Raw genomic sequence first — 26,777 nt, forward strand, 5'->3', positions numbered from 1 at the left:
AAGGGTTTCGAACTGGGATCCAACTTCGAGACATTATTCTCAAAGTTGGTATTTCTCAGAATAGCGAAACGTTTTTAATTTCATTTGCAAATCTCGCCAAAAAACTTTCAACGCGGGATCGCGAGTTCTTTGGTATTGTCTTCGCCTCACATTTTTAAGACGGATTAGTAGCTGAAGATCGTCGTTAATAATTATGGAGTTGAATTTAATTTCACATTTCGGAATTGTAATGCCTCTGGCTTCGACAATTAAATTTGTCAAAGATACGAGAGCATTATCAATATCACTTTTGGTATCGAGAGGAATATCAACATCAAAATTCCTATCGATATACGTTTTATATAAATCCCAATCAGCCCTATGATAATTGAAAGTAGAGCTGATTGGATTATAAATGGCTTCTTGTGAGATTTCAAATGTCACAGGAAGGTGATCAGAATCAAAGTCAGCATGAGTTACCAATTGGCCACACAGCTGACTTGAATCCGTTAAAACCAAATCAATTGTCGAAGGATTTCGAGTGGATGAAAAACAAGTTGGGCCATTGGGATATTGAATAGTATAATATCCCGCAGAACAATCTTCAAATAAAATTTTGCCGTTGGAATTGCTTTGAGCATTATTCCATGAACGGTGTTTGGCATTGAAGTCACCAATTACGAAGAATTTTGATTTGTTACGAGTCAGAATTTGAAGATCAGCTTTCAACAAATTCTTTTGCTGCCCATTGCATTGAAAAGGCAAATAGGCTGCAATGAAGGAAAATGGACCAAAATTTGTTTCAACAGAAACTCCCAAGGTTTCAAAAACTTTGGTTTCAAACGAAGAAAATAATTTATGTTTGATACGTCTATTAATGACAATGGCGACCCCACCACAGGCGCTGTCAAGACGATCATTTCTGTAGATAAAATAATTTGGATCTCTTTTAATGGAGAGTCCGGGCTTTAAATAAGTTTCTGTTATAATGGCAATATGCACATTATGAACTTTTAGGAAGTTGAATAATTCATCTTCCTTACCCTTTAGAGAGCGGGCATTCCAATTTAGAACTTTCACACAATTATATGGATCCATTGAAACGGAGTCCGATAACAATTTTTTGTGTGTACTTTATACCAACCTGAACAGCTTCTGGTATGGTATTTGCTTTGAACATTGCATCAATCATGTGATGCAATTGTTCAGTTAAAAAATCAAAATCGGAAGCAGTCATGCTACCTGAATTGGCAACATGACCATTATTTTCCGTTGGGACATGGGTATAAACCTCATTTTGAGAAGAGAAATTTTGTCTACCAGCAGCGATGTTTGCATACGTAGGTACATTCGAAAAATTGGAATTTACTGAAGTGCTTGCTACCCGTTGACGAGCGGCAAAATTTGTTTGTGAATTGTGGTGGGTTTGAATTGCTCGATCGGTAACTGGTTTCGAAATTTGAGCGTTTGAAAAATTTCTACCCGTCGAATCTGGGATCCGATTGGAATTTCCCGTCATCAATTTTGCCCGGGAATTCAAAACTTTTTGCGTGAAGGGCATTCCCAGAAATTGGATTTATGATTGCCCCACAATTTGCGCACTTAAATTTATTGGAATCTTCTCTCACAGGACATGCGTCCTTGGCGTGAGAGGTTCCACCACAAATCATGCATTTAGCATCCATGTGACAATGTTTGGTTCCATGACCCACTTTTGGCACTTACGGCACTGAGTGGGGTTTTGAAATTTCCCCAGGCCTGCGGAAATGTTCCCATGTAACACGGACATGGGACATAATACAGGCCTTTTCCAAACTTTTCATATTATTTAGTTCACTTTTGTTAAAATGAACTAAATAAAATTCTTGAGAAATGCCCCTCTGGGAAGTACCAGAGAGGGATTTCTTTTTCATCTTAATTACTTGGACTGGTGAAAATCCAAGTAATGGAGAATTTTCAATTTATCATCACTGGGGAGACCTTTCAGGACGACTTTGAACAATCGCTCAGTTTTGTCGTCGTATGTGAAGAATTTATGGCGCTTCTCAGTTAAATACTGAAGAAGACGTTTGCGATCGTCAAAGGATCCCGGCAAAACGCGGCAGTCACCCTTCCTAGCAATCTGAAATGAAACCTTGATCCCCTGAAGGTTACTCAAAATCTCATTCCGGAAGCCAGAAAACTCGGCAACAGATACCACAATTGGCGGAATCCTTTGCTTTTTCGCATGAATCGAATCACCTGGGCTAGAGGTATATTCGATTTGCTCAATTCCATCATTAATTAAATCGAACTGATTGCTCAGTTCGATTGGAGAAGAATTATTTCCGATATTAGAGTTAGAAGGAATATCTGAATTCTCCAGCTTTCTTCTATTTTTTCAGCGCTTTGGCAGGACGGTCTTGAAACCTTGTTTCTTTGAAGGAAGTGGAGAATTCAGAGACTCCCCTTCCTCTTGTTTTTATTAATGCTCATGGCTGAGCGTGGAGACGTGACCTTCTAAGAGGTTTTTTCCCAGAACGGTGTCCCTGCAGGATTACCACCGCTTGTCGGAATTTTACTTCCGCAAACGGGTCCAACGTAAAACGAAGGCACGGGTCCTTGCAAAGATCGTAACGGGATCAGTGGGTACAAATAGCGCTAAGAAGCACCGTTGAAATTAAAATAGCTTCGGGTAGTATTAAAAACTTCCTTCCGCAAAGAGAGAAAGAACCGCACAGCACGAAAGCACGATGTGGTCTGCGAAGTAGTCGTCGCCCTCTAGACCGATTTCAGCTCGAGCTTGATGTTTTTGTTCGAAATTCATGGAAAGGCATTATTTCTTCAACTTTCCAAAGGAAAAAGCTCAAAGTTGTTCCCGTCCTGCTCGTTCTTTTTTGTCAAAAAATGGACATGAGAGGGATGGGAATAACTTCAAGCTACTTGGAGTTGCTCATTGGACAGCATTATAGGCTTCGACTTTAATGATTCGAAATGAAATAAAAAGAGGAATTATTGTCATTTCATACCCTCGGCATACAGATTATGAGCTATTATTAATAGACCCATGTTGAATAGTTAAATTAAGTGTTTTGTTATGACGCATTGAGGGTTCGCTTTAGGTGCGTGACCCATCCTACCATAATAGTAAAACTATAGCACTGCTCCAAGTAGTACCTATTAAACTGCGCAAAGTATGTTGCGTGCACGGTGCAAGTGAAATTTCAATGGTTTACAAACACTGTGATTACCAACGTTGTACTTGTACACTGACTTAAATTCTCTGATTAGACTTAAATCCCCGCGCAAATGAAAACCATAAACAAACCAAAGTTCGTTGCGATAGTTCTGTTGGAATAGACACTCGTTTGTTGAAAAGAATACCAGTTTGAACAAGTCCTATCAGGTTATTTATAGATTGTAATCTTTGATAACACTAATCACATCATTGAAACGAATAAAACTACTACGATGCAACTGGATTCCATAGTAAAACAAGACTTTCTTTGCAGGGCCATTTCCGAAGAAAATTAAACACACAGCAGATGTAGACTAGTGATAAGCAAGAGCATCTCAGCGGAAAACCGCAATCCTTCGGTGGGAACTTCGCGTCTAGTGCACCCCATGACTGTACCTACTGATAATGAGCAATCGCAAAACTATGACTTGACCGAGAAAAGTTATTCAACATTAATAAATACTTACACGAGAAGCCAAGTGATTTCTAATCACGCATAACCACACGAGTTGATAATGAACATTCTAATTATAGTATAGGTATTTCGGCGTAAATTAGTCAACGTGCAAACGGAAAAATCACTTTCAAAGAGTCAAATATTTTAATCATGTATTCCCAAGCAGGACTAATGGCTACAGTTGCAGTTCCATGGTTCGTAAAATCTTAATGAACTAAGACATCCTTAGAATCTATCATCCACTTCAAGGACACTTCCTTTCAACCTGACTTTTGCCTGACTCTTCGTATTCCTGAGATGAAATCCACATCTGCTGGAATGTTCCAATACTGGCCAGGATCGAACCACCGATCCATGCGCCGAACCTTCGCTCCACGGAGCCGTTGGCAGAAATCATCTTAAGCCGAGTGTTGGAAGGAGCTCGATGCTGCAAGTCTCGGTTCAAACGTTCAGGGAAACCCGGCAGAAGGGTATTACCACCGGTGACCACTACCGACCCGTACAGGGACAAACGCACGTCGGCATCGCACATTCCAACGCTAGTGGAAGCCAGCTGGCCAGCACCCAACATGGTGTGATCGAACAGGCTCTCGGCCAGTTTGAACCGCTCCGGACCGAAATCCTGATGGTATCCGTTAGGGAATTCGTAGTGAACGGCTGGAATCTGGGCGGCTGTGCGCTCATCGTAGGGCGTTTCAAGAACCTGCACCACCGACATTTGGAAATCCTGGAGAAGTCCTTTCAGCATGTACTGCTGCCATGAAGACGTCAGCTTGTCCGGCAGCTGACGTGGTGTGAAGCGTGCATTGTCCCGTTCCTTGATCACGTCCTTGGCTGCAATGCCGTACGCTGGCGTTAAATCGATGTTTTGTCCCTCGAGATATTGGCGGCACTGCAGTGAGAGGTAATCGCCTCCTAACGGTGATTTTACCACGGCCTGACTGAGGACATACCCTTCCTGGGAACGAAATGGGATCAACACGATTACTAATGGCTGTTAGATTAATTTTCAAAAATCGACTTCAGTGTATTAAATTTTTTAATAGTTAATTGAATGTGACCGTTTGCCTGAAAACACCTCAAATTACTTCCAAGAGCTCAATTAAGTTCTAGTCATGCCAAGCTCATTTGATAATGAGATTTAACTACACTGCTCAAAATAAGTAGAACGGCAATTATTCTTAAATGGATTTTAATAATTGGTCATCGATAGGAGTGTTGCAAAAATGTCTTCCGGATTTATTAGAATGCCAATACCGAAGAAGCCGTACCTGATTATAGATAAGGCAACACTCGCAATCAAGCTGCGCTTCCGACTCTTGACCGCTGACCTGTTTGTCGTTAACCGCGATAGTGACATTATCGCTGAAGCTGCGTTAATGCACACATGGCATTATCGTCACTTATTACGCCCGCAAGTGCTTATGTGGCAGATTTAACTATACAGGTGTTCTAACACCTACCACCCTTAGTTTTGTTTGTATAATAGCGCAAGCTTCCTGGAGTTGCGTGACTCTATGTCTGGTCTACTCAAAACAACCTCATTTTTGTTAAAAAATATAACAACACAAATTTGAGTGAAATAAAACTACTTCAATAATTTGATGTTTCTTGAAAAACAAAACTGTTCCTTCTTTTTGTTATACGCCTAGTGGGAATAAACAAGTTTACTAATTTATCTGAGTGCTTTTTAGAGTAAGCAAATCACTAGTTTTGATGCATGAAGAGCTCGGTAGTCTAGGTACTAGGTACTTTTATAAGCAAGACATCGTGGGTTCAATCCTAGGTTCGTTCTTTTTAAATTGTGACAGACTACCTCACTTTCCGTGGTGAATCCCCGATCTGATGTAGGAGTATTCTCAGTGTCAACAATAACTACACACTAACATGCCTCTCCCTTCCCAACTTACTGTAAGGACTTGGATGACGTCGTTTTTTTTATATACATGAACTGCTGAAACGTGCTGAAACGTAATTCTCTGTTCACACAGTTCGCAACATTTAAACCCGATATGCTTTACCACTACAGGTGTGGGCCGAACCCTAAGTTATTTGTTCAGCAAACTTTCGCTCTTTTGAGAGAGAAACTCTCAGCTGGGCTGCCGAAGATGGTCGATGGAGACCGAACTACATTTTTTATAACAGACGTGACGTTTCACTTCACCCGCCCACTGTGGGTGTCAATGTTTTGGTTATTTTTTCGTCTAATATACATAGACAGACATAGAGGACTTTGGCCCACACCTTTACTGAAGCACATCGATTTAACCCTTTTGTTTTTAAAACTGCATAGGTATGTGAAATTTTCTGATAAAATGAGATTTTTATTAAACTTGTGCGCTGATTGCAAATTTATCGGCGGCGGCGTGGCGGCATGGGTGGGCGTGAGCTTATTTCATGCATGACAAATTCTACGAATTTCTTTAACAAATTCCTCCGTAAATTCCACCCGAAAGTGATTTGAAAGCTGCTTCAGAAATTGCTCCGAAAGTTCTTCCAGGAATCCTTCCGAAAATTCTTCCAGGAATTTCTCCGGTATTCGCTCCAGGAGTTCCTCCGGAGGTTCCTCCAGGAATTTCTCCGGAAGTTCTTCCAGGAATTCCTCCAGAAGTTACACCAGGAATTCCTCCGGAAGTTCATCCAGGATTTTTTCGGAAGATCCTTCAGGAATTCCTCCGGAAGTTCCTCCAAGCATTGCTCCGGAAGTTTCTCCAGGAATTCCTCCCGATGTTCATCCAGGAACTCCTCCGGAAGTTCCACCAGGATTTCCTCCGGAAGTTTCTCCAGGAATGGCTCCAAGAACTCGTTTGGAAGTTCCTTCAGTAGCAGCTCCAGGAATTTCTCCGGAAGTTTCTGCCAGAATTCCCCCGGCAGCAGCAACTGGATCAACGGAGACTTCACTGGATCACGCCTACCGGCGTTTATAGACCCCGATGGTACCGCAGGCCCCCTGCAGTACCTCAGGATGGAGACAACCAATGGCTCAATGTCACAAGACCCCTTTTTGTTAAGGTTTTCCGTCGAAAAATACCTGGGAACCCACATCGACGGAGCCTTCAAGGAGAATCGTGACATGAGCTACATTCTGAAAATTCGCAGCAAAGCACAGTACGTCAAGTTATGCCAGATGCAGAAGTTGCTCGATGCTCCATGTTTTCGGACACCCCCAACTGAATAAAAGGCAATGCGTTGTGACAAACTTCGATTCCGTCGGCTTAAAGGACGATTATCTCCGGAAGCAGCTGGCGCCTCAAGGCGTTATAGAAGTTCGGCGCATCCAACGTCGCATGTCTGGTGGTAATTTCGAAAACACGGCGGCGATTATCCTTACGATCGCTGGAACAGTCATTCTCCCACATATCGACTTTGGCTGATGTACACATTCATCCAGAGTGTGTGGAAAATGCAGCCACGTGCACGAAGAGGACCATGAATTGGTCCCAGAAAAAAAAATCATCTACCGACCAGGCCTCTTCCCCCGCAATTGTCTCACAGGTAAAACGTTCCGAACGACCGCCCTGCACAAATCCTACCAACTGCAAATTGTACAAGACCGATGAACATGCAGTATAAAGCCGTAAGTGACCGGCATACGAAAAGGAGGTTGCTATCCAACATCTCAGTGTGGATCTCGACATCTCGTATCCACAAGCCAGCCGAGAACACGAAGTTCGAATCGGAGCACCAACCGGAATCCAAACGCGTACGCCAATGTAGTCACCCACAGCAAGGACACTGAAATCGGAGAGCTGAAAGCCATGGTCGCACAGCTCCTTGCCGATTCCAAGGCCAAGGACAAAAGGATTGCGGAAATGGAGAATGCACTTTACAACAAAAGCGCCGGCGACCGAATGGACAAAGTAAAGGAGCATGGAACAATCGAGGAGGTGTTCAGGCAGATTGCTGAGCTTTCTATAACAGTGAAGAAACTGCAGACTGACCTCGAAAAACGGGATGAACTGATTGTGAGGAAGGATGAGACGATCAGGAGGCTGATGAATCAGGCTGATTCCATCGCTCCCGCTGCTACTATGTACTATGTCTGATGACAGCAATCGCGCTCTCATCTCACAGTTCACCATAACCGAAACGCCGCAGTTACCACAAAAGGTAACGCGCCTATAACCGTAGAGAACGTAGAAAAATGGTTCGAAAAGCACATGTCCGAAACGAACGAAGCCACCGCACCAGCGGAAGAATAGCATAAGTCTCAAAAGAAGAAGGCTTCAAAATGCGAAATGTCTTCTGACGAAGACACTACGTCCACTTCCTCTTATCAGTCGAAACGGACACGACCGAACCAATCGCTGCTCAGTCGCCCTAAAAATTTAAGTGGTTCAAGTGAACCCATTTTACTCTTCTCTTCACCCGCCAATGGTACACAAATTACAGAGCAAGCCACCTCTACACCCAGATATCCAACCACCATCCATGTCAAACCCTGACGAAGAAAGTGCCGCAGGTAGCCGAGGCGCCGGCCGACCAGACGCCTTTACCCAACTGGAACGGCCGGGTCGACTTCGACGGCTGCCGGACGAAGATGGCAAACAGCCGATCCCAACAAACCCCCCCATTAGCCTTGGCCCCTCAGTGCGGAAGTCATTGTCTCACCGGAACTGGGGAACACCCCTTGGCGCTGGGGCAAGTTGGAAGCGGGACGTATAGAGGGTTTCACTCCCTATCCCCCGATGAACCTCAAGAAACAGAATTTGCTAGATCGGCCCAGCACTGGGTGAAGTTCGGGACGCTCAATCCCCCGAAGGACACCGCTAGGATCAAGCCTGGGGTTTCGCATGACCCACCATCGAATCGCCGCACGCCCAACACCGTAGCACCATTCTTTGACACGTCTGACCGAAACTGCCGCAATCTTTTGACACCGGCGCCCTCTGCTCCTTTCTTTGCCCCTCTTTCGCACGAAGAGGCAACGGATGCGAACGTCTACGATGTCCTACACAAAACTCGCTACGGACCAACAGCAATGATCAAGCCTGGCAACTCCAAGGCTTGCACTAGAGATCCACTAACTCCAGTAGCCCTGCCAGCTGTGCCCTCCAAACCCAGTAGCGCACCTGTCGGGGGGCTACAGGGGCCTACACTCAACATCGTTGCCGCAGCTCCTTCACCTCTGCCAGTAGTGGGTCCACCACTTGGACCTGCGCTCGGTGGAGCTCTGTCGGGGTCTGCCAACGGTGCAACGGCTCGCACTTAATCAACTTTCGCAATCCAGTGGAACATGAACGGCTTCTTCCACAATATTGCGGATCTGGAAATTTTGGTACAGAAATATCAGCCAGCGGTACTCGCTCTTCAAGAGACGCATAGGGCCAGGGAATCATTTTTTTATAAATGCGCATGCGAAACAAGCGACAAAAAAAACCAACGACATAGCTTTGGTTTTTTCGGAGATAATAATGACAAAGATCCGAAAAAAATTGTCAGCAACAAAAAAGAAGACAATCTTGTTGCTAACTTTTCATCCCGTTATTTTGCATTATTTCTAGAACAAATTTTGGTTTTATGCTACATATCATAGTTTCTGTTTTTATGGAAATATTCGAGAATCGAACAATGCCCGGGTAGACGATAATGGCTCATTAACAGTAAAACGTGATATTGATAACAAAACATGATGTTAACTTGTTTGAAATAAGAGTAAAAATATAAAATATAAAAATAGGTAAAAAAATAGGTAAAATCCTACAATCGGGTGGTCCTGGAGAAACTCAAGAAATGGGGCATTACTGGAAATATGCTGGCTTCTCTGCTGAACTTCCTAGATGGACGAACGAGCCAGGTACTGGTGGGAAACCACAAGTCCAAAGCGGTGCAGAAAGAAACCGGGGCCCCGCAAGGATCGGTGATCGCGGTTACATTGTTGATTCACCGCGTGAGCCCAAGAAAACTAAGAAAACCCTAAAAGTTCTCGGAGTGACACTCGACCATTACCTAACATTCCGACCTCATTTCGAGATGATTAGGAAGGCATGTAGGACTCGGATCAATCTACTACGGGCAATCACCAATAAACGTACCAGGAGTGACCGAGACCTACGAAGGCGTGTGGCGGATGCTATTATCAATAGCCGCCTAATGTATGGATCGGAGATCACGAGCAGGGCCTTCGACGAAATGGTGCAAAAACTCTCCCCAACCTATAACGTCCCATCAACTCCAGCCCTTGCAGCCTGCGCGGAAACCGGAGTATTACCATTCCGATCCATACTAGCAACGACAATCGGATGCAGAGCAGTTGGATTCCTGGAACGTACATGGGGAAATGGGCAAGCTTGTTTCCTGCCAACCCAAGCAAACCTTGCCCGGTGACCAGATCTAGGCTTCCCCCGGTGGCTGAGGTTCACCGAGTAGGACCGGGAAGCTGGAAGGTCAAAGCCCCAACCATTGACTGGGCAATCAAGGCGCAGCTGCGGAAGGGTACCAACCCGACTCGAGCAAAAGCAGTCTTCAGTGAAAGGATCCGACACAAATACCAAGACGCGGAGATTCGGTACTCTGACGGATCTAAGGTTAATGGTTCGGTGGGGATCAGTGCCTTCGGTTCAGATCTGCAGATACACCTGAGACTTCCCGTCCAGAGTACGGTCTACTCAGCCGAAGCAGCAGCCTTTTCCAAGGCAGCATCTGATACAAATGCGGCATCCACTTTGATCGTTTTAGACTCAGCGAGAGACTCAGGAAATCCCCAGAACAAAGCACCCGTGGATCCAAGCCACACAGGAGCTCTTGCAAGCAGCTGACAGCAACTGACCACGCCGGAATCCGCGGAAGCGAGGAGGCGGATAAGCTGGCCAACCTGGAAAGAAGCAGTGCCTATCTCACGCGAGAGGTTCCTGGGCCCGATACCAGAAACGAATATAGTTTAAGTTTATTGTTGATGTTATGCCGTAACTGATGGACGAAGGTTCGCCTGGGATGGTCTATGAGTGATCGAGTCATTAGTGCGAAACGGAGGTAACGATATATTTTAATATCAGTTTATTCGGTTAAATTAGTTCTAGCAATCTCCAAATGATCAACATCGATCGCTAGAACTAATTAAGCATTAGCCGAATAATAAATATGCGTATCGTTGCCTCCGTTTTAGCCAGTCTCGGTAACAGTGACTTTCATTAACTGTCACTGCCCGAGCCATCCCCAGAAAGGATCTACGGCGAAGACGGACGCTTCATATAATTTAATTATTCTCAAATGGCCGTCGCATACTTCAACACCTTTCAAACCATTTTCACACTTGTCGCAGCCTAGCGACAACTTTTGGATTCAGTTTCTTTCCCATCCGCTTTCGCACACACGCTACTCCCTTCCTCTATACGAGCAGCATCTTGACCGATATGCCAATAAAATTAAATTTAAACTGATCACGGTCGTACAGCTTCTGTCTAATACGAAATAAGAAGGGCAGTGAAAGATTCATGGGAAACAAAGTGATGGTGAAACCGCCCCTTGTTCCTGCGGAAAATAAAGGGAGAGACCAGAGCATAAGAGGATCGAGCGAACTGGAGAGAACAACGCGCGTTGTCCCGGCTTCGGACGGGCCACTCCAGCCTGAGCAAGGAATTCTCCGGCCAGGGCCCGTTCCACCGGATGTGCGACACCTGTCAAGTAAGGAACAGCAGTGAGCATGTACTGTGTAAGTACCCCCTCTATGAGGCCCCTAGGTCGCGGTACCAGATTGGTAGTATCAGGGACCACTACCCGAGCAAAGTTTGAAATCAAATTGAAATCAAAATTTGCTGTCATGATGTCAATTATTTGATTACTTCAGTTGATCTCGTTTTGTATGGATTAACGGTTAACACAGCAGGAATGAGAGCATATTTTTACACTGTGAAATCATACTGAAAACACATTTTGCTATCAATGAAATCAACATGATTACTAAATTTGATATAATAAGATTTTAATTTGATAACAAAATGAGTATTCAATTAGATTGTGTTTATGAGCATTCATAACAACAACAGCATATTTTGTTTGCAGATTGCTTTTAATCTTCGTAAAACACATAATTAGATAATCGACAGCATAATTTGATGTAAAGCTGCTATCATTATGATAAATGAGGAATGCATATTGAAAACATGTTGCGATATCAATTTGTATTAACTAACAATTGACATCAAATTTTGTTTTCAATATAATCTCAACAGCAGAGCTTAATATCAATTTGCTCTCATTTTGTTAACCGACTTTGCTCGGGTATCCAACCACCCAGCATACGAGACAGTAACCATCCGCTTCTTGAAAGATGCGCAGACATCTAACAAGAACACCCGGATCACACACACGACCTACGCTAACGAAAAAAGGACATCGATATACACTGGAAACAACGAAGTTACTACAATTGTACACCGAACAAAGCAAACGAATTAGGACAATGGCACGGATAAAGATAAACACCTAACATGGCCCCACAACCAATTAAAAGATATTGAGCAGGCACGAAACCACTAGCTAACCACGGACTAGCTGAAAATGACAGTGACTGCCTTCTGGCCCCTTCTTTTTTCTCCTTTTCCAGAGGTGAACCAGCTAAGAGAAAAAAAACTTAGGATCATGAATCTTGCTTCTAATTTAAGATACAGAACGATAAATCAATGAATGAAAATCAAGGGCCGAAAATCTCTTTAACAAGGACAAAAAATCGCAAGCATTTTTTTGTGCTTAACCCTTTATAAGGCAGTGGCAACTATATTGCCACCAACAAATAATATGTTTTTCTATTTATTAACAAGAGCTCTACTTATTATTTCACATGTAGTGACTATATTTGGTTCCTAGTAACACCCCAGATGAATTTAAGCCATAAAAAAATTGAAATGTCAATTTGAGAACAGTTTTTTTACGAACAGATCGTAAGTTTCGAGTGGAAGAAGGATTTTCAGTTATAATTCGTTAAAAAAACGACAAAGATATATTTTTTCCCGTTGGTATCAATTATTTTGAATCTTCTGTGTTAGATTACTACGTGATTAGCGTGAAAAAAGCTTTGCCTTTCTGTATATTTGGTTTTTGGATTTTTGACGAAATTGTGTTTTTTTCCCAAGGGTCCCCCCTTGGGAAAAAAAACGCGATTTTTTTTTTTTTCACTTATTATGCGTTTTCTGACTAGGACTCTACACCAAAAATGTAACGTACCTTTATTTGACTGATTGTACGTAAAACCAAATTTTAAAAAATCTTTTTATATTTTTGTTGTTGCCTGTTTTCCCGCTTGCCGGGCAGTGGCAACTATATTGCCACTAATGTTGTCCTGTTATGGGCAGTGGCAACTATATTGCCACCAATTTTTCAATGTTTCTGAACTGTTTAATGTATAACAAACATACATTTGAGTTTAATACCATGTCAACATTGTGTCCTATTGTTGTTTTTGTTAATTTATTGTTTAGATTCGTCTGCCTTATAAAGGGTTAAAGAACATGTAGAAAACATGAGAATTAAAATTAATTGCATATTATTCGGCAACTCAGCCGTACGAAAACATTTTTGCCTTTCTCATACACCAAGGCGTGGTTTGTCCAATCTTCCCATGTGCTTTACTGTTGCATATCCACAGTCAAGCGAGCCCAAAGATATTTAACAAAAAAAAACTCGTAAGGCCGAATAATATGCAATTAATTTTTAAAAAAAATGAGAATTAAATTAATTAAAGACAGAAGTACAAAATCGAATAGCAGCCCATACTCTGCATATCTTTAGCTCTCAAAATACTACTAATACTCTAAAACTCTAATAATATAACCCTTGTATAAATATATGCTAACTCACATGAACTGGAACAGCCGAAGTATGGGTGGCTCCACTATCCACCACCAGAGCGGTAGCTCTGCCGTTCGCAAACGCCGCTAGAACGGCATTCTTCACCAGAAAGAACGCCGGAACGCTATATTTTTCAAACATCAGTTCAGTCAACCGCTCCCGGTTGTTCCTCACATTCCATGCAGCTTCGGAGAACAAAACCGGATGATACATCGATTCCGATTGGATCACCTTGGCGTATGTGTAATCCAGCACCTTTTCAAATAGATCCCAATTGTCCACCATCCCGTCCTTCATGTAGGTCTGTATCTCCATATTTGGCCGAGCGACACTGACGAAGGTCGTGTCGACGTAATGTTTGTTTGCTGAAAATCAATAAAATTCCCAATTTTGTTAATTTTCTTATTAACGATCCACCTCAACTCACCACTAGCAACATTATTGTCCAGTTTCGTTTCCAGATCCGAATTGAGTGCCGCATTGGACGGTCCGACTCCTACCACAGACGGAATCTCCGCCTTCGGGGTGTCTTCCTGGGCGTAGCCGACGCGCAGCGAATGATGCCCGGGATCGAATACCAGGGCACCGATTTCATCGCCACCGTACAGCATTCCACCTGCGCTCATGTTGGAACTCGATAAATTTCACGTTTTCCGCGTGCGAATTCACCAATTTTCACTAAAAGGAGCGATTTTCCAACCAAACGAAACACCGGCGTCACTTTATTTTGTATATGGCTGGGCTTTGACGTTTGACATCGAATTTCGAATTCGAAGAAAACAAGCCGACGCCATTTTTCTGTAGGGGTGTGCAAAACCATATACCACACGGAACCCAAAAACTACTTAAAAGTGGGTTGTTTTCACTCAAAACCGTTGTTTTTGATTTAAAAAAGGTAATGGTTATTCTCGCATCACACCCGTTTCAAATCACTCAGAGACTGAGTAAAATTGTATTGCCGTCTCTTTTTTTTCTCACGAAAATCTTACTCAATTTTCGTAAAAAGTGGAACTACTCAAAATTTGAGTAGTTCCACTTGTTACGAAAAATGAGTGAGATTTCCGTGAGAAAAAAAAAGAGACGGCAATACAATTTCACTCAATCTCTGAGTGATTTGGAACGGGCGTGTAGGTAGTTTGCCTTACCCGGTAAAAATCGTTTACTCATCAATGGGTACTTTTTCTGTGCTATCTCTTTCTCTCTGCTGTAAAATTCACCCATTTTGGTAGAATAAATGGATTTACTCATTTAAATGACGTATCCAATCATAATATGTTTAATCGACAAACGATTACCGGAAAAAATATTATTCTAGTTATTCGTGAAATCCATCTTAAAACTTTTTGGGAAATGAATGATTGCCTGCCAGTTAGCTCATAATTTTTCATTATTTAGTGTAGACTTCGCGATTAGGTGTGTATGATTCACGTTATTTTGTGACATGACATTTGTAACTGTATACTTGAAAACATTTGTTGTGCTCTTGAAATTTCTTGTTGGAAAAGTAGCCGTAGCTGAACTTCCATTATTTGAAAAAAAAATTGACAGTTGGATAAACAGCAGCCAGCATCAAAATGATGGAATTACGTAAGATTTCAAAAATAGTACGTTTTTATTTCCAAATTTGGTAAGAAATTCTCTTCTGACCGTAGTCCCGTATGATGACCCACGCGAGGGATCGGAACGCCTCCGGAAAGCTATCGACAAGGAGCGATTCATTTCGCGCTGCAAGAACCGACTGAAAGGAGTAAGCGCACTGAAAACAACGGCAAACATCCGGGTTCATTGCCGTTGATTTTTTTTTCAGAAAAAGAAACTTCAAAAGTACCTCCCGGAGCGGTCCAGCTTCCTGTATGAGTTTCTGGGCCGTCACGGCGGAAATCTGCACCTGCGCACTAATGTGTACAAAGATTTCCTCGGCGAAACGGACCGGACGGAGGAGCTCAAGAATAAGGTCATTAGCTCGATGATCCCGGACGAGGTTCTATGCAGTGCGGGGGATTACCGGCCGAGGAAATTTATGACCGCTATGCTGTTCGCCGATGTGTCAGGTTAGTTATGGAAAGGGTGAAAAATGTTTGCTTGGTCATCAACATAAATAGCGACTATAAGGATCTTGGTGTTTCAAGACGAGCCAGCCCAGGGCTGAAAGTCTCGCTAATAAACACAAAAAAAAAAGATGAATGGATTGAATTTCTTGGAGGCCGGATCTTTCAAATTAGTCTTGATTGTTAAAGACCATATAACGCTTTGTTAAACTTGCAGATCAGATCATCGAATACACTACATAAAGATATCATCTTTGAGTAATGTGACCCGCGTTTCGCGGGACACTGCATTTTTCAACTTCGTTTTACAAATTTATTACAATTCATACAGCCTTACAAATATTTTTCAATTTTTTTTGGGCCAAAATCTATGCGAAATGCATAGTTGGAGGATCCATTTTCAAGAAGCCAGTGACGTAATCAAAGATAGGCGTCCCGCGTTTCGCAGGACGCTTCCTGTTCACATTATCTTCAAGTATTCTTTGTAAGAAAGCGATACAGCATTCATTTGATCCAAAGTCAGGATGTGTTTCACCGCTAGAGCAAACAGGTATCCCTGCGAACTGTATCGGACTACTACTGGTACTAAATTCCAGTATACTTTCCTTATTTTATGTTCATTTTGTTTTATTTCAATGGTCAGTCTCTGGGCTCTGCATTCATAATTATTAGATATTTTTGTATTACGTATCTTCATTAAAGCTTATTTAACATTATGGACCGCTAATGGTAATGGTAGTTTAATATAAATTTGATAATTTGTTAACCTACTTAATTACAACTAAGCAATGCACTTGATTACCTAAGCAACAAGATCACGAAAGATCTGGTGATCTATAATCTGTTTTTGAGCCCTATAACGGTTGATAGACTCACCGGAGCTATCTGTGAGGAAGGGTCCTAATTTCGGCAAGACGATGAACCTCAGATGATCGTGTTCTTGGTGGGGTATTCATGGATAATTTTGATCTTTGGTTGATGAGTGAGTACAACGATTTAAACAAATTGTTGCATTATGTAATTGTCTTATCAATTTGCTATCTGTAGATCAGTTGACTGTCCATGGACTTCTTCTTCTTCTTCTTCTTCTTCTTATTGGCATTACATCCCCACACTGGGACAGAGCCGCCTCGCAGCTTAGTGTTCATTAAGCACTTCCACAGTTATTAACTGCGAGGTTTCTAAGCCAAGTTACCATTTTTGCATTCGTATATCATGAGGCTAACACGATGATACTTTTATGCCCAGGGAAGTCGAGACAATTTCCAATCCGAAAATTGTCTAGACTGGCACCGGGAATTGAACCCAGCCACCCTCAGCATGGTCTTGCTTTGTAGCCGCGCGTCTTACCGCACGGCTAAGGAGGGCCCTGTCCATGGACATGTCAAGATAATCAGCCAGCCATTCCACCGTCGAACCGTTAAAGAGTGATTTTGCAATCCTCAGCCGAAACAAGTCTCTAGGGGATTTGGAGTGAGAGATTTCCCGCTGCTAAAGTAATCTATCAGCGCATCCGGAGCTTCTATGTGAGCTATGTGATCACTCCACCTTTTAAGGTAAAAGAGGTGTCATCTGCGAACAGATATGCCACGAAATAGCAATAGCAAGGGCCTCAGTGTACTCCCTAAGGGACGCCTGCGATAATACGGTGCGCATCGGATAGAGCTCCGCCGACAGATAATTTTGGATGATTTTTTAACATTGATTTGTTTGAGCTTGTATAATATACGCCAGGTTACCATGCCAGACGTTGTCGAATGCTTTCTTAGCGTTGAGCAAAGCCATGGTGGGTGTTTTAGAAACAAACTTGTTCTGATTGAGGATGTTGGTAACTCTAGTCAGTTACTACATGGTTGATCGACCATGCTGATAGTCAAACTCAGGGTGGCCACTGAACGTGGAAAGCCGGGAATAAATTGGAAATTTCTTTGACACTGATTTATTCTAAGTTTTTTTACTCAATATATTGAACACCAACTAATTTATCGTCATTTTTTAAAATCTGCTTTTTAGAAATTATCCTGGGTTTGTTTGAAACCTTTCAATGTGTGTTTCAAATGAGTTTTGTTATAACAGTGTTATTAAATGTGACCAGCACGCACCCTGCGACACGCGGGACGTATATCTGGTCACTTGAATTTGATAACGATCGGTCGTTGCGTTTAGAAGTTATGAAGAAAATGGTACATCGGGACCATATAAACCCCATATAAGGTTGGTGTCTTAACTAAATGCGAGAAAGGCTCCACCAACGCTAGGTGGATTAATCTGGGAATTTTCTCGTAAAAAGTCACTATTTTCAACTATTTTGATCAAAATTAAAAGTGAGTAATTATTGTTAACATTATTATTATTTTTATGTTGTTACCTAATTTTTAAAATTTGATAACCTAACTACTATGTACACTAATATTTACAATAAAAATATGATAACCTAGATTGGAACTAGCGCCCTAAGCGCTTCTTGGTCCGAGTGCAAGCAACGGACCCTAAACTTTTCTTTACACTCACCAAAGCGTTCATGTAATGTTTTTATTCCGGCCAGACGGTGGACATCGGATGTCCTTGTCCTGGGAGGGGTGTTGAGAATCATCCTCAGGAATTTATTTTGGACCCGTTGAAGTTTCAGGTGGTGGGTTTTTGCGCAGCTCTCCCAGACCGACATGCCGTATTCGATCACAGGGAGGATGATTTGCTTGTAGACAGCAAGCTTATTTTTCAGGGACAATGACGACCGGCGGTTGATCAAAGGGTACAGTAGTTTCAACAAAACGTTACACTTCGTCACCGTTTTGTCAACCTGTTGCCTGAAAATAAGCTTGCTGTCGAGGGTCAAGCCAAGGTAGTCGGCCTCATTGGCCCATTCCACAGTCGTGCCATTGAGGATGATTTTACAGTCCCCAGGCGGAACATGTTTAGGGGATTTGGAGTGGGGGAAAATGATGACCTGGGTCTTCGCCGCGCTGGTACAGATCTTCCAAGTACTCTGTCAGGGCATCCAGGCCTCGTTGGAATTTTGCCACTAGCGCTCTGATCACTCTACCGTTGTAGACGATGGATGTGTCATCTGCAAACAGAGACAGAATGCCGCCTTCTGGAGGTTCTGGCATGTCGGAGGTGAACAGATTGAAAAGCAGGGGCCCGAGGATACTGCCCTGGGGGACGCCTGCGACGATGTTGTGCGCATTGGAACTCACTCCGCTGATTGAGACCCGGAATGTCCTTGCCGACAGGTAATTGTTGATGATTTTCACCAGGTAGCTGGGAAGAATGTAGCGTTGTAGTTTGTACACCAGGCCATCATGCCATACATTGTAAGGCCATGGCGGATGTTTTTGAGACAAATTTGTTCCGTCTGAGGACGTTGCTAACTCGAGTCAGTTGGTGTACAGTTGACCGACCGCGTCGGAAACCAAACTGTTCTTTGAGCAAGATGTTGAGATTTTCAGCAGACTCAAGTAACCGGTGATGAATAGCTTTTTCGGATAGCTTGGATAACCCTGAGAGAAGGCTGATGGGACGATAACTTCTGGGGGAGGAAGGATCCTTCCCAGACTTCCGAATGGGGATGACTTTCGCTGACTTCCAGGACGATGGGAAGTAGCTGAGCCGGAGACACTGATTAAAGATCAGCGAGAGGTGCTCAAAGAACGGAGCACTCATGTGTTTGATATTCAGGATGCTATCGAAGCCTTGGGCCTTTATGTTCTTCGATGATTTGATATAGGCCGTCAATTCGCCAGCTGAGATCTCCAACTCCTCCGAGAAGTCATTGGCAATCAAGTGGATGTTATAAGCATGCTCGTTGACAGCTGCGTCGTGTGGACTGACGATGTTCTGCCCAAGATTGTGTCAGCTGACGAAATGACGACCTATTTCAGCGACCTTCTCTGCAGGAGTTATCAAGCGATCCTTAGAGGCATTATTGTCTAGTGGGATCAAAGGTGGAATGGGCCGAGGCTTTTTCCAGAACGGCTTGGCATAATCTCAGGCCTGGTAGCGGGTCACTTTTTAGTGACTTGGTCACTTTTTTCGGGTTAGTCACTAAAAAGTCTCTTTTTTCGACCTCAAGTCACTAAAGTCACTTTTTCTCGGAAAAAGTCACTTTTGACTATGTTTCGTAAACATCGTCGTGGAATGAGAAAAATTGTTGAAAAATTTGAACTTCATCCGTCGAAAGATGCTTTATTCATGACGGACATGAAATGACGAATTTAGGAAAAAAGACCACTTAGTAATTTCTTCGTGACTCCAAATTCGCTATGAATCTCGGAGTTGTCATTAGATGTTGAGAATCTAAATATATTTGCAAAGCCAATTGGTGACTCTGCTATGTATAAAACCTCTTTTAAAAACTGTTGAATTCTACACTTTATCAATTAAAATGTTGCATATTTAGATTGATCTTTTTAATTTTAGATACACTTTCTGTTGTTTCGGGGAAATCATTAGTGAGCGAAGGCATTAGAGTAAGCCCATTAGTGCACAAGATTTTTTTTATTTTGAAAAATAAATAAAAATATAAATTTTTGAATCAAAATAAAGAAATTGGCATTTCTGATTGATACGGCAAAGGACTTGATGAGATTTCTGTCAAAGTTGCTGAAAATCACATCATTTTTGCCGGGATATCAGTATTTATTTTGTTGGACACACGGCTGCGCGGATTTTTGCAGAGCTGCAGCAATTAATACTAAGTGTGTAAAGATTTACCATATAAAGATTATTTTCCGTAATGTTTCCGTAAAAGGAGCAAAATGAATGGTCTCTCGACATCTGCTCAGATAAATACTTAAGAATTGTCCAAAATATATTCTTATGACAATTTAAACATTTCAAACTGCATAAACTTTGGATATTTCATCGAGAAAAATCGTGAATTTGTTGGTTGGTAAATGATAGCTCAAACTTCTTGTTTAGGCTTTTTTAAGTCTTGAGAAAATTCTTTAGGTTTTGGAATTATTCTTGGGTTTCAGATTTATAAACTAGGGGGAATGACGGCTTTGGCAGGTTTTGTTCTATTATTGTCAGGGGGGTTTTTTATGACTGATTATGCTCAAATTTGGCCTAAACATTCTTTGCATATCAAAGAATATTGTGGCCGAATTTCATAAAATTCGGTCGACAAAAACCCCCCAGCCAATAATAGAACAAAACCTGCCAAAGCCGTCTTTTCCCCTATTTAAATCTATGTCTAAAAATTAATCATATAAATTTCTGTCATAAAAAAGTGAAAAATTTAAAAAATTATAAATCAAATAAAACAAATTTATCAGATTTCTCTTGGCATAAGACGAACTATTTTATTTATTTGTTAACTTTGATCACAGTCTCATACTTGACACGACTTGAGAAACTAAAGACGTCTTCACTGTTGAAGTCTAAATACGTATACTTGTAAAGATAGCAAATTAATGGAATTAAATAGTGTATAAAAAATAAGGCACACAATTTCGTTTTCATCGGATTTGTTGAAAAATGTTTTAGTAATACAAATATTTTTTTTATTTATTCTTTTGCCCCTTCAAATTGAAGTTTTCGACCAAAAGATATTAGGAGGAGACATAATTTTTGAAAATTATTAACTTCAAATAAAATCCAATGCAAATGAAATTGAAAGTCACTATTTAGTCACTATTCCTGCTGCTGAAAGTCACTATTTGGTCCCTTTTTTCGCCATCGTTGGTCACTAAAGTCACTATTTTGAACAGCATTGATCGCTACCAGCCCTGTAATCTGGGAGAGTGCGGATCTTATTTGAGAAATCGTTATTTTTATTCTTACCTTCAAATTCCCACTAAAACTTGGCCAGGCTCCTAACTCGGTTCTAAACTTTTCAATAAAAATTTAATAAACATATCCTATGTCACTATTCATGAATGTTCCTACTGTGAGTTAAGCAGAATGCGATTGAGAATCCAAACATATTCCAAAGCCCAACTGCAGATCATGCTGATTTCTAACATTTTTAAAAAATGATTCAACGCCATAATCAAAATGACTGTGAAATTTTAAATATTTTGAAATTTTGAATTTGAACTACCTTTTGTTATTCCGGAGAAACTTTTATATCTCGAGCTTAAATTAAAACTTTTGAGCCTTAAATTAAAAAAAAAAGTTGTTACAACCCTTGCTGCATATTTGTCCATTAATATTCATACTTCATAATACATACGTTCTATGATATCTGGAAACAATCCTATTTTTTAAATGGAAATATTTTTTTGGTTTTAAAAGTTTTTCAAACCAACAAAGGGTTCTATTTTCTATCTAAGGCTTTGTGAGTCGAAATAACTTGATATTTAGCAATTATTTACATGATTTTCATTCATAAAAAGGCATTTTCACATACGGTTGTAGGAAAAAGTTCGAAGTCATACAAAACATTATTCCCCGTAATATGGTAGAACTTGCTCGGAAATTGTTGTTTAAATTAAAAACATAGTTTTGTGTAACCATTCGTTACACTGCCTAGTTACTTACTTGATTACTTGATGGGCTACAGCTCTTCGATAACTGGACTGGATCCTGGGCCAATCGCTTCCAGTCGCCCTGAACATTGAGTGCCCTCAGGTCCTCTTCAACTGCAAAAAGCCATCGTGTACGCGGCCTTCCACGAAGCCTGCGGCCTCTTCCGGGTTCTCTACTAAATATTATCTTCGCTTGACGTTCTTCCGGCATACGAACAACGTGACCAGCCCATCGTAGTCTGCCGTGTTGTATAAGCTTAATAATATCCAGCCCTTTATACACCTGGTACAATTCGTGATTCATGCGACGCCGCCAGATACCGTTCTCCTGTTTACCGCCGAGTATTGTCCGCGCACCTTACGCTCAAACACTCCGAAAGCTCTCCGATCAGCCTCCTTTAACGTCCATGTCTCATGGCCGTATAAAGCCACCGGAAGAATCAGAGTAGTATACAGCGCGTGTTTTGTTTTCGTTTGCAGACTGCGGGACTTAAGCTGGTTACGAAGTCCGTAATAAGCCCTATTTGTAGCTGCAATACGCCTTTTCACCTTGCGGGTAACATCATTATCGCACGTCACTAATGTTCCAAGATACACAAATTCTTCCACCACTTCAAATTTTTCACCATCCAGCACCATTTCGCTACCACCACCACTAATGAATCCACGTTGATTGCCAGCGACCATGTACTTCGTTTTGCTGGTATTGATCGTAAGTCCAATCCTCGCTGTCTCCCTCTTAAAAGGCACAAAAGCCTCTTCCACGGCACGGCGATCAATTCCGATAATATCGATATCGTCCGCAAATCCCAGGAGCATATGCGATTTTGTGATAATGGTACCGCTTCTTTGCACACCAGCTTACCTAATCGCTCCCTCGAGCGCTATATTGAACAGTAGATTCGAGAGTGCATCACCCTTTTTTAATCCATCTAAGGTAACAAATGACGTCGATATTTCATAACGGTTTGGTTTGGAAGTTTGGTTGTTTGCCTCCACGATTAGCGCATCACCCTTGTACTTCACTCTGCGAGCTCTGGGTTTTTGCTTTGTTCGCTCCGACTTTTTATTTTCGCCGTTATCTTTCTCTTTCTTCCTCTTCTCCTTCTGCCTCTCGACGGTACGCCATTCAGTGTCAGTGTCAGTGTTTTTTTTTTTGGAACTTCTTCGTCTATCATCACCCCCAGGTGTTTCAGTGAACGCTGAGACCAAATAACGTTTTTATAGAAAAATTGAGTAAAAAATGTCACTCATTTTTCAGGTACTTATCCTTAACCGATTTACTCGCAACAAGTTGCATTCGACGCAGGATACTCTACTATAGATTGTTTTCTATTGGAAATTGGTCAGATCGGACAATGGGCTCGGAAGTTATGGCCAAAATACACCTTTTTTTAAAAGAAAATTGAGTAAAAAAATGTCACTCATTTTTCAAGCACTTATCGTTAACCGATTTACTCGCAACAAGTTGATGATCGGACTATGGGCTCAAGAGAAATGGCCAAAATACTATTTTTATAATGCACGAGAAAGGCACCATCACCGCTAGGTGGATTAACCTGGGTTTTTTTCGCATTCAGCCAAGACACCATCCTTTTCTATTTGGTTCACCATTTTCTTTATAACTTTTTAACGAAATGACCGATCGTTATCAAATTTAATAGCGATCCACCAAACTTTGTTGTGAGATATTTAATCGGTTAAGGATTACTATATGAAAAGTTGGTTAAATTTTTCATCTTTTGTGTACACACACGTACAGACAGACACAAATTTGCGCAGTTCATCGAGCTTAGTCGATTGGTATATATAACACTATGGGTTTTAGAGCCTTCTATAAAATAGTTTGCTTTCGGAGTGAAACGATAGCCTTTCGTACAACTTTGTTGTACGAGAAAGGCAAAAATATTACCTGAAATTCAACTGCACAGGTAAATTGGTGACATTGTAGGTAAATTATATGTGTATAGGTTCTCGGTTAGATCTTCCTATTTCTTGTTTACCAACACTTTCGTTATCCAATGATATTCCCACCGGCTTATCGCTCAAAAACCGGCTGCTATATCCAGAATACCTTTCATGCAGAGATTAACAATCATCAAACGCTTATATGCTTATCGACTGCTGCTGGGTTGCGTGCAGTCTTCAGTTGAACTTTGAATTTCGCTCGGACCAGATACTCGGTGACGAGATGGGATTTGTCGGACGATTCTTTTTTGTGACTTTAACCCTACTATTTGCCGTGTTGTTCAAATCTTACAGAGAGTTTACTGCTCCAGCGCCAGTTCCGGACATAGACTACCAAGAATACTGGGGCCCAGGAGATGGAAAAAACTACAAAGAAAATGTCGAAATCAAGCCATTCCAGTTGGCTTATGGGGATGATGCCATTGAAAAACTAAAAAACAAACTAGATGACCGGCCGTCGTTGGTTGAACCATTGGAAGGAACGGCTTTCGAATACGGATTTAATAGTAAGCGATTGCAAGAAATTTTAAACTTCTGGAGAGAGGATTATCTCGATAGGTGGGACGAACGCCAGAAATATTTAAACAGCTTCCCACAGTTCAAAACACAAGTCCAAGGATTGGATATACATTTTCTGCGAGTAAAACCGGAGGTACGGAATCCAAAACGCATTATCCCACTGCTGATGTTGCATGGTTGGCCTGGTTCTGTGCGGGAGTTTTACGAAATAATCCCAAAACTGGTAACTCGCAGCGATGAAAAAGAGTACGTTTTCGAAGTGATAGTACCAAGTTTACCGGGATATGGATTCAGCCAGGGTGCTTCGAAGCAAGGCCTGAGTCCAGCAAAGATTGCCGTTATTATGCGGAATTTGATGGTTCGTCTCGGGTTCCAAAAATTCTACGTACATGGCGGCGATTGGGGATCAGTGGTCGGAAATCTTATGGCCACTTTCTTCCAGAATGAAGTTCTCGGTAAGTTCGGGTTAGTTATCTCGTTGTGCTTGATTTGGTATCTAATCAATTTGTGTCTATTTTAGGCGTTCATTTGACAATGTGTATGAACACTGCTCACATCGCTTCAGTAAAAAATCTGATCGGCGCACTCGCTCCTTCCCTGGTTGTGGACGATAAAAACGTTGATTTTTACTATCCGTACCTGGATCGGTTGAAGCTGCTCATCGCGGAAACTGGATACATGCACATTCAAGCCACCAAGCCGGACACCATCGGCGCTGTATTAACCGGAAATCCGATAGGCCTTGTTGCGTACATCCTAGAAAAGTTCTCTACCTGGACCAATCCTAACTACCGAAAATTATCGGATGGTGGGCTCGAAAAATATTTTTCGCTCGATGCCCTACTGGACAATGTTATGATTTATTACCTGACCGATTCCATCACCACGTCCCAGAGGTTGTACGCAGAGACGTTCAATATCAAAGAGCTGTCACGCGAATGGGATCGCATTCCGACACAGGTTCCTGCAGCTTGTGCAAAGTTTCGGCACGAGCTTTTCATACAAACTGACTGGGCTCTGCGGGATCACTTTTGGAATTTGATTCAAAGCAATCATTTTGACGATGGTGGCCATTTCGTTGCCATGCAATTGCCAGACGTTCTGTACCGGGACATTGTGCAGTTTGTAAATCGTTTATATCGTCGGGAAGAGCAATGATGAAATGAAAAACATGAAAGCAAGAACAAAATTCAACAGAGAGGAGTCATTCTTCTTGAAAAACTTCTTCGAAATTCTTGTAATATTAGACTAGCCGAGGAAATTACTAGACACAAAAGACGGCCTTACAGGGTTCGTACCTTTCGTTCCGATGAGACGGAATCAAGCAATTTTCGGGTCGAATGAGAATCTTTATTTCGTTGTTTGTGGCGAAGAATATCTTTCCATAACAATTATTTTCTCTAGAACGAACCTGAAAAATGAACGAATTCGGGCTTGTTGAAATTCTTTTTTTGTTTCATTATTTTTATGCCCCACTCCTTTTTTACTAGAATTATAAATCTCGCTTAACTTTTCAAAAGGACCTAAGTAACATTTTTTCATGAAATAATTTGAATAGCGCAATTAATAGTTTTCATGTTGTTATGTTGATTGCGCTATTCAAATTAATTCATGAAAAAAATGTTACTTAGGTCCTTTTGAAAAGTTAAGCGAGAAATATTTTATGACCAGAACGGGATTCTAATCTAGACCATCGACAAAAATTGTGTTTAGATGCGATCACTCTAGTCATTTGAAACTTTTATTTCTATTTTAACCGTCTAAGTCGAGTTAAGTATTCTCCATTTAATTTCACCAATTATTTCGATATCTTTGCAGATACGTATTTCGACCACAACTGTGTGGTCGTCTTCAGTGCTCGTACTTTACTGCTTACAGAATATTTCCCAGGTACTCAAAAGTTGTTCGTAATAAACAACAGGCGGTGAAAGTTATGTTATGAAAATGAACGTTGTTTGTGGTATTATTTACGAAAATAAAAAGAATGAAAAAAATTTTTGGGGTGACAAAATCGGGTCGGAAACGTGATAAAATCGGGTCGAAAACGTGTTAAAATCGGGCCGAAAACGTGATAAAATCGGGGGTAGACAAAATCGGGTCAACACTGTATATGTAGACGAAGAATCAGAAGGAATAAATTTTGGCGGTTACGGTTACGCCCTTTTCAAATGTTGGTCTAGATATAATGTACAGGACCGTCTGCCGTCATACGTATTATTTGTCCCATGTTTGCTGGGATTCCCTATGCACATGGGACAGTTATACGTATAACGGCACTAGAGGTGTCGCAAATGTATCGATTACCGATTAATCGTGTGATAATCGATTACTTG

General features: G+C 41.6%; 3 protein-coding genes across 4 annotated transcripts in view; 2 read left to right on the forward strand and 1 right to left on the reverse strand.

Annotated features, from left to right (window-relative positions):
* Positions 1-3,774: 3,774 nt before the first annotated feature.
* LOC134212725 (actin-like protein 6A) lies at positions 3,775-14,199 on the reverse strand. The gene is made up of 3 exons (XM_062690820.1): positions 13,867-14,199; positions 13,449-13,804; positions 3,775-4,611 (listed from the first exon to the last, which is right to left on the reverse strand). Exons 1-3 carry the CDS (start codon positions 14,063-14,065, stop codon positions 3,898-3,900), a joined length of 1,269 nt encoding a protein of 422 aa, XP_062546804.1. The 5' UTR covers positions 14,066-14,199; the 3' UTR covers positions 3,775-3,897.
* Positions 14,200-14,924: 725 nt separating this feature from the next.
* The window catches only part of LOC134212728 (adenylate cyclase type 10-like), a 110,482-nt gene continuing 98,629 nt past the window's right edge, over positions 14,925-26,777 (forward strand). For both annotated transcript variants that reach the window (XM_062690824.1, XM_062690825.1), the window contains exons 1-3: positions 14,925-15,026; positions 15,092-15,186; positions 15,247-15,490. In XM_062690824.1, the coding sequence (XP_062546808.1) occupies positions 15,014-15,026; positions 15,092-15,186; positions 15,247-15,490 (352 nt within the window). In that variant the 5' untranslated portion in view covers positions 14,925-15,013. The remainder of the gene's footprint in view (positions 15,027-15,091; positions 15,187-15,246; positions 15,491-26,777) is intronic.
* On the forward strand, positions 24,062-25,642 carry LOC134212729 (juvenile hormone epoxide hydrolase-like). The gene is made up of 2 exons (XM_062690826.1): positions 24,062-24,899; positions 24,965-25,642. Exons 1-2 carry the CDS (start codon positions 24,068-24,070, stop codon positions 25,600-25,602), a joined length of 1,470 nt encoding a protein of 489 aa, XP_062546810.1. The 5' UTR covers positions 24,062-24,067; the 3' UTR covers positions 25,603-25,642.

Source organism: Armigeres subalbatus, chromosome 2, assembly GCF_024139115.2.
Source record: "Armigeres subalbatus isolate Guangzhou_Male chromosome 2, GZ_Asu_2, whole genome shotgun sequence".
Lineage (NCBI taxonomy): Eukaryota > Metazoa > Arthropoda > Insecta > Diptera > Culicidae > Armigeres > Armigeres subalbatus.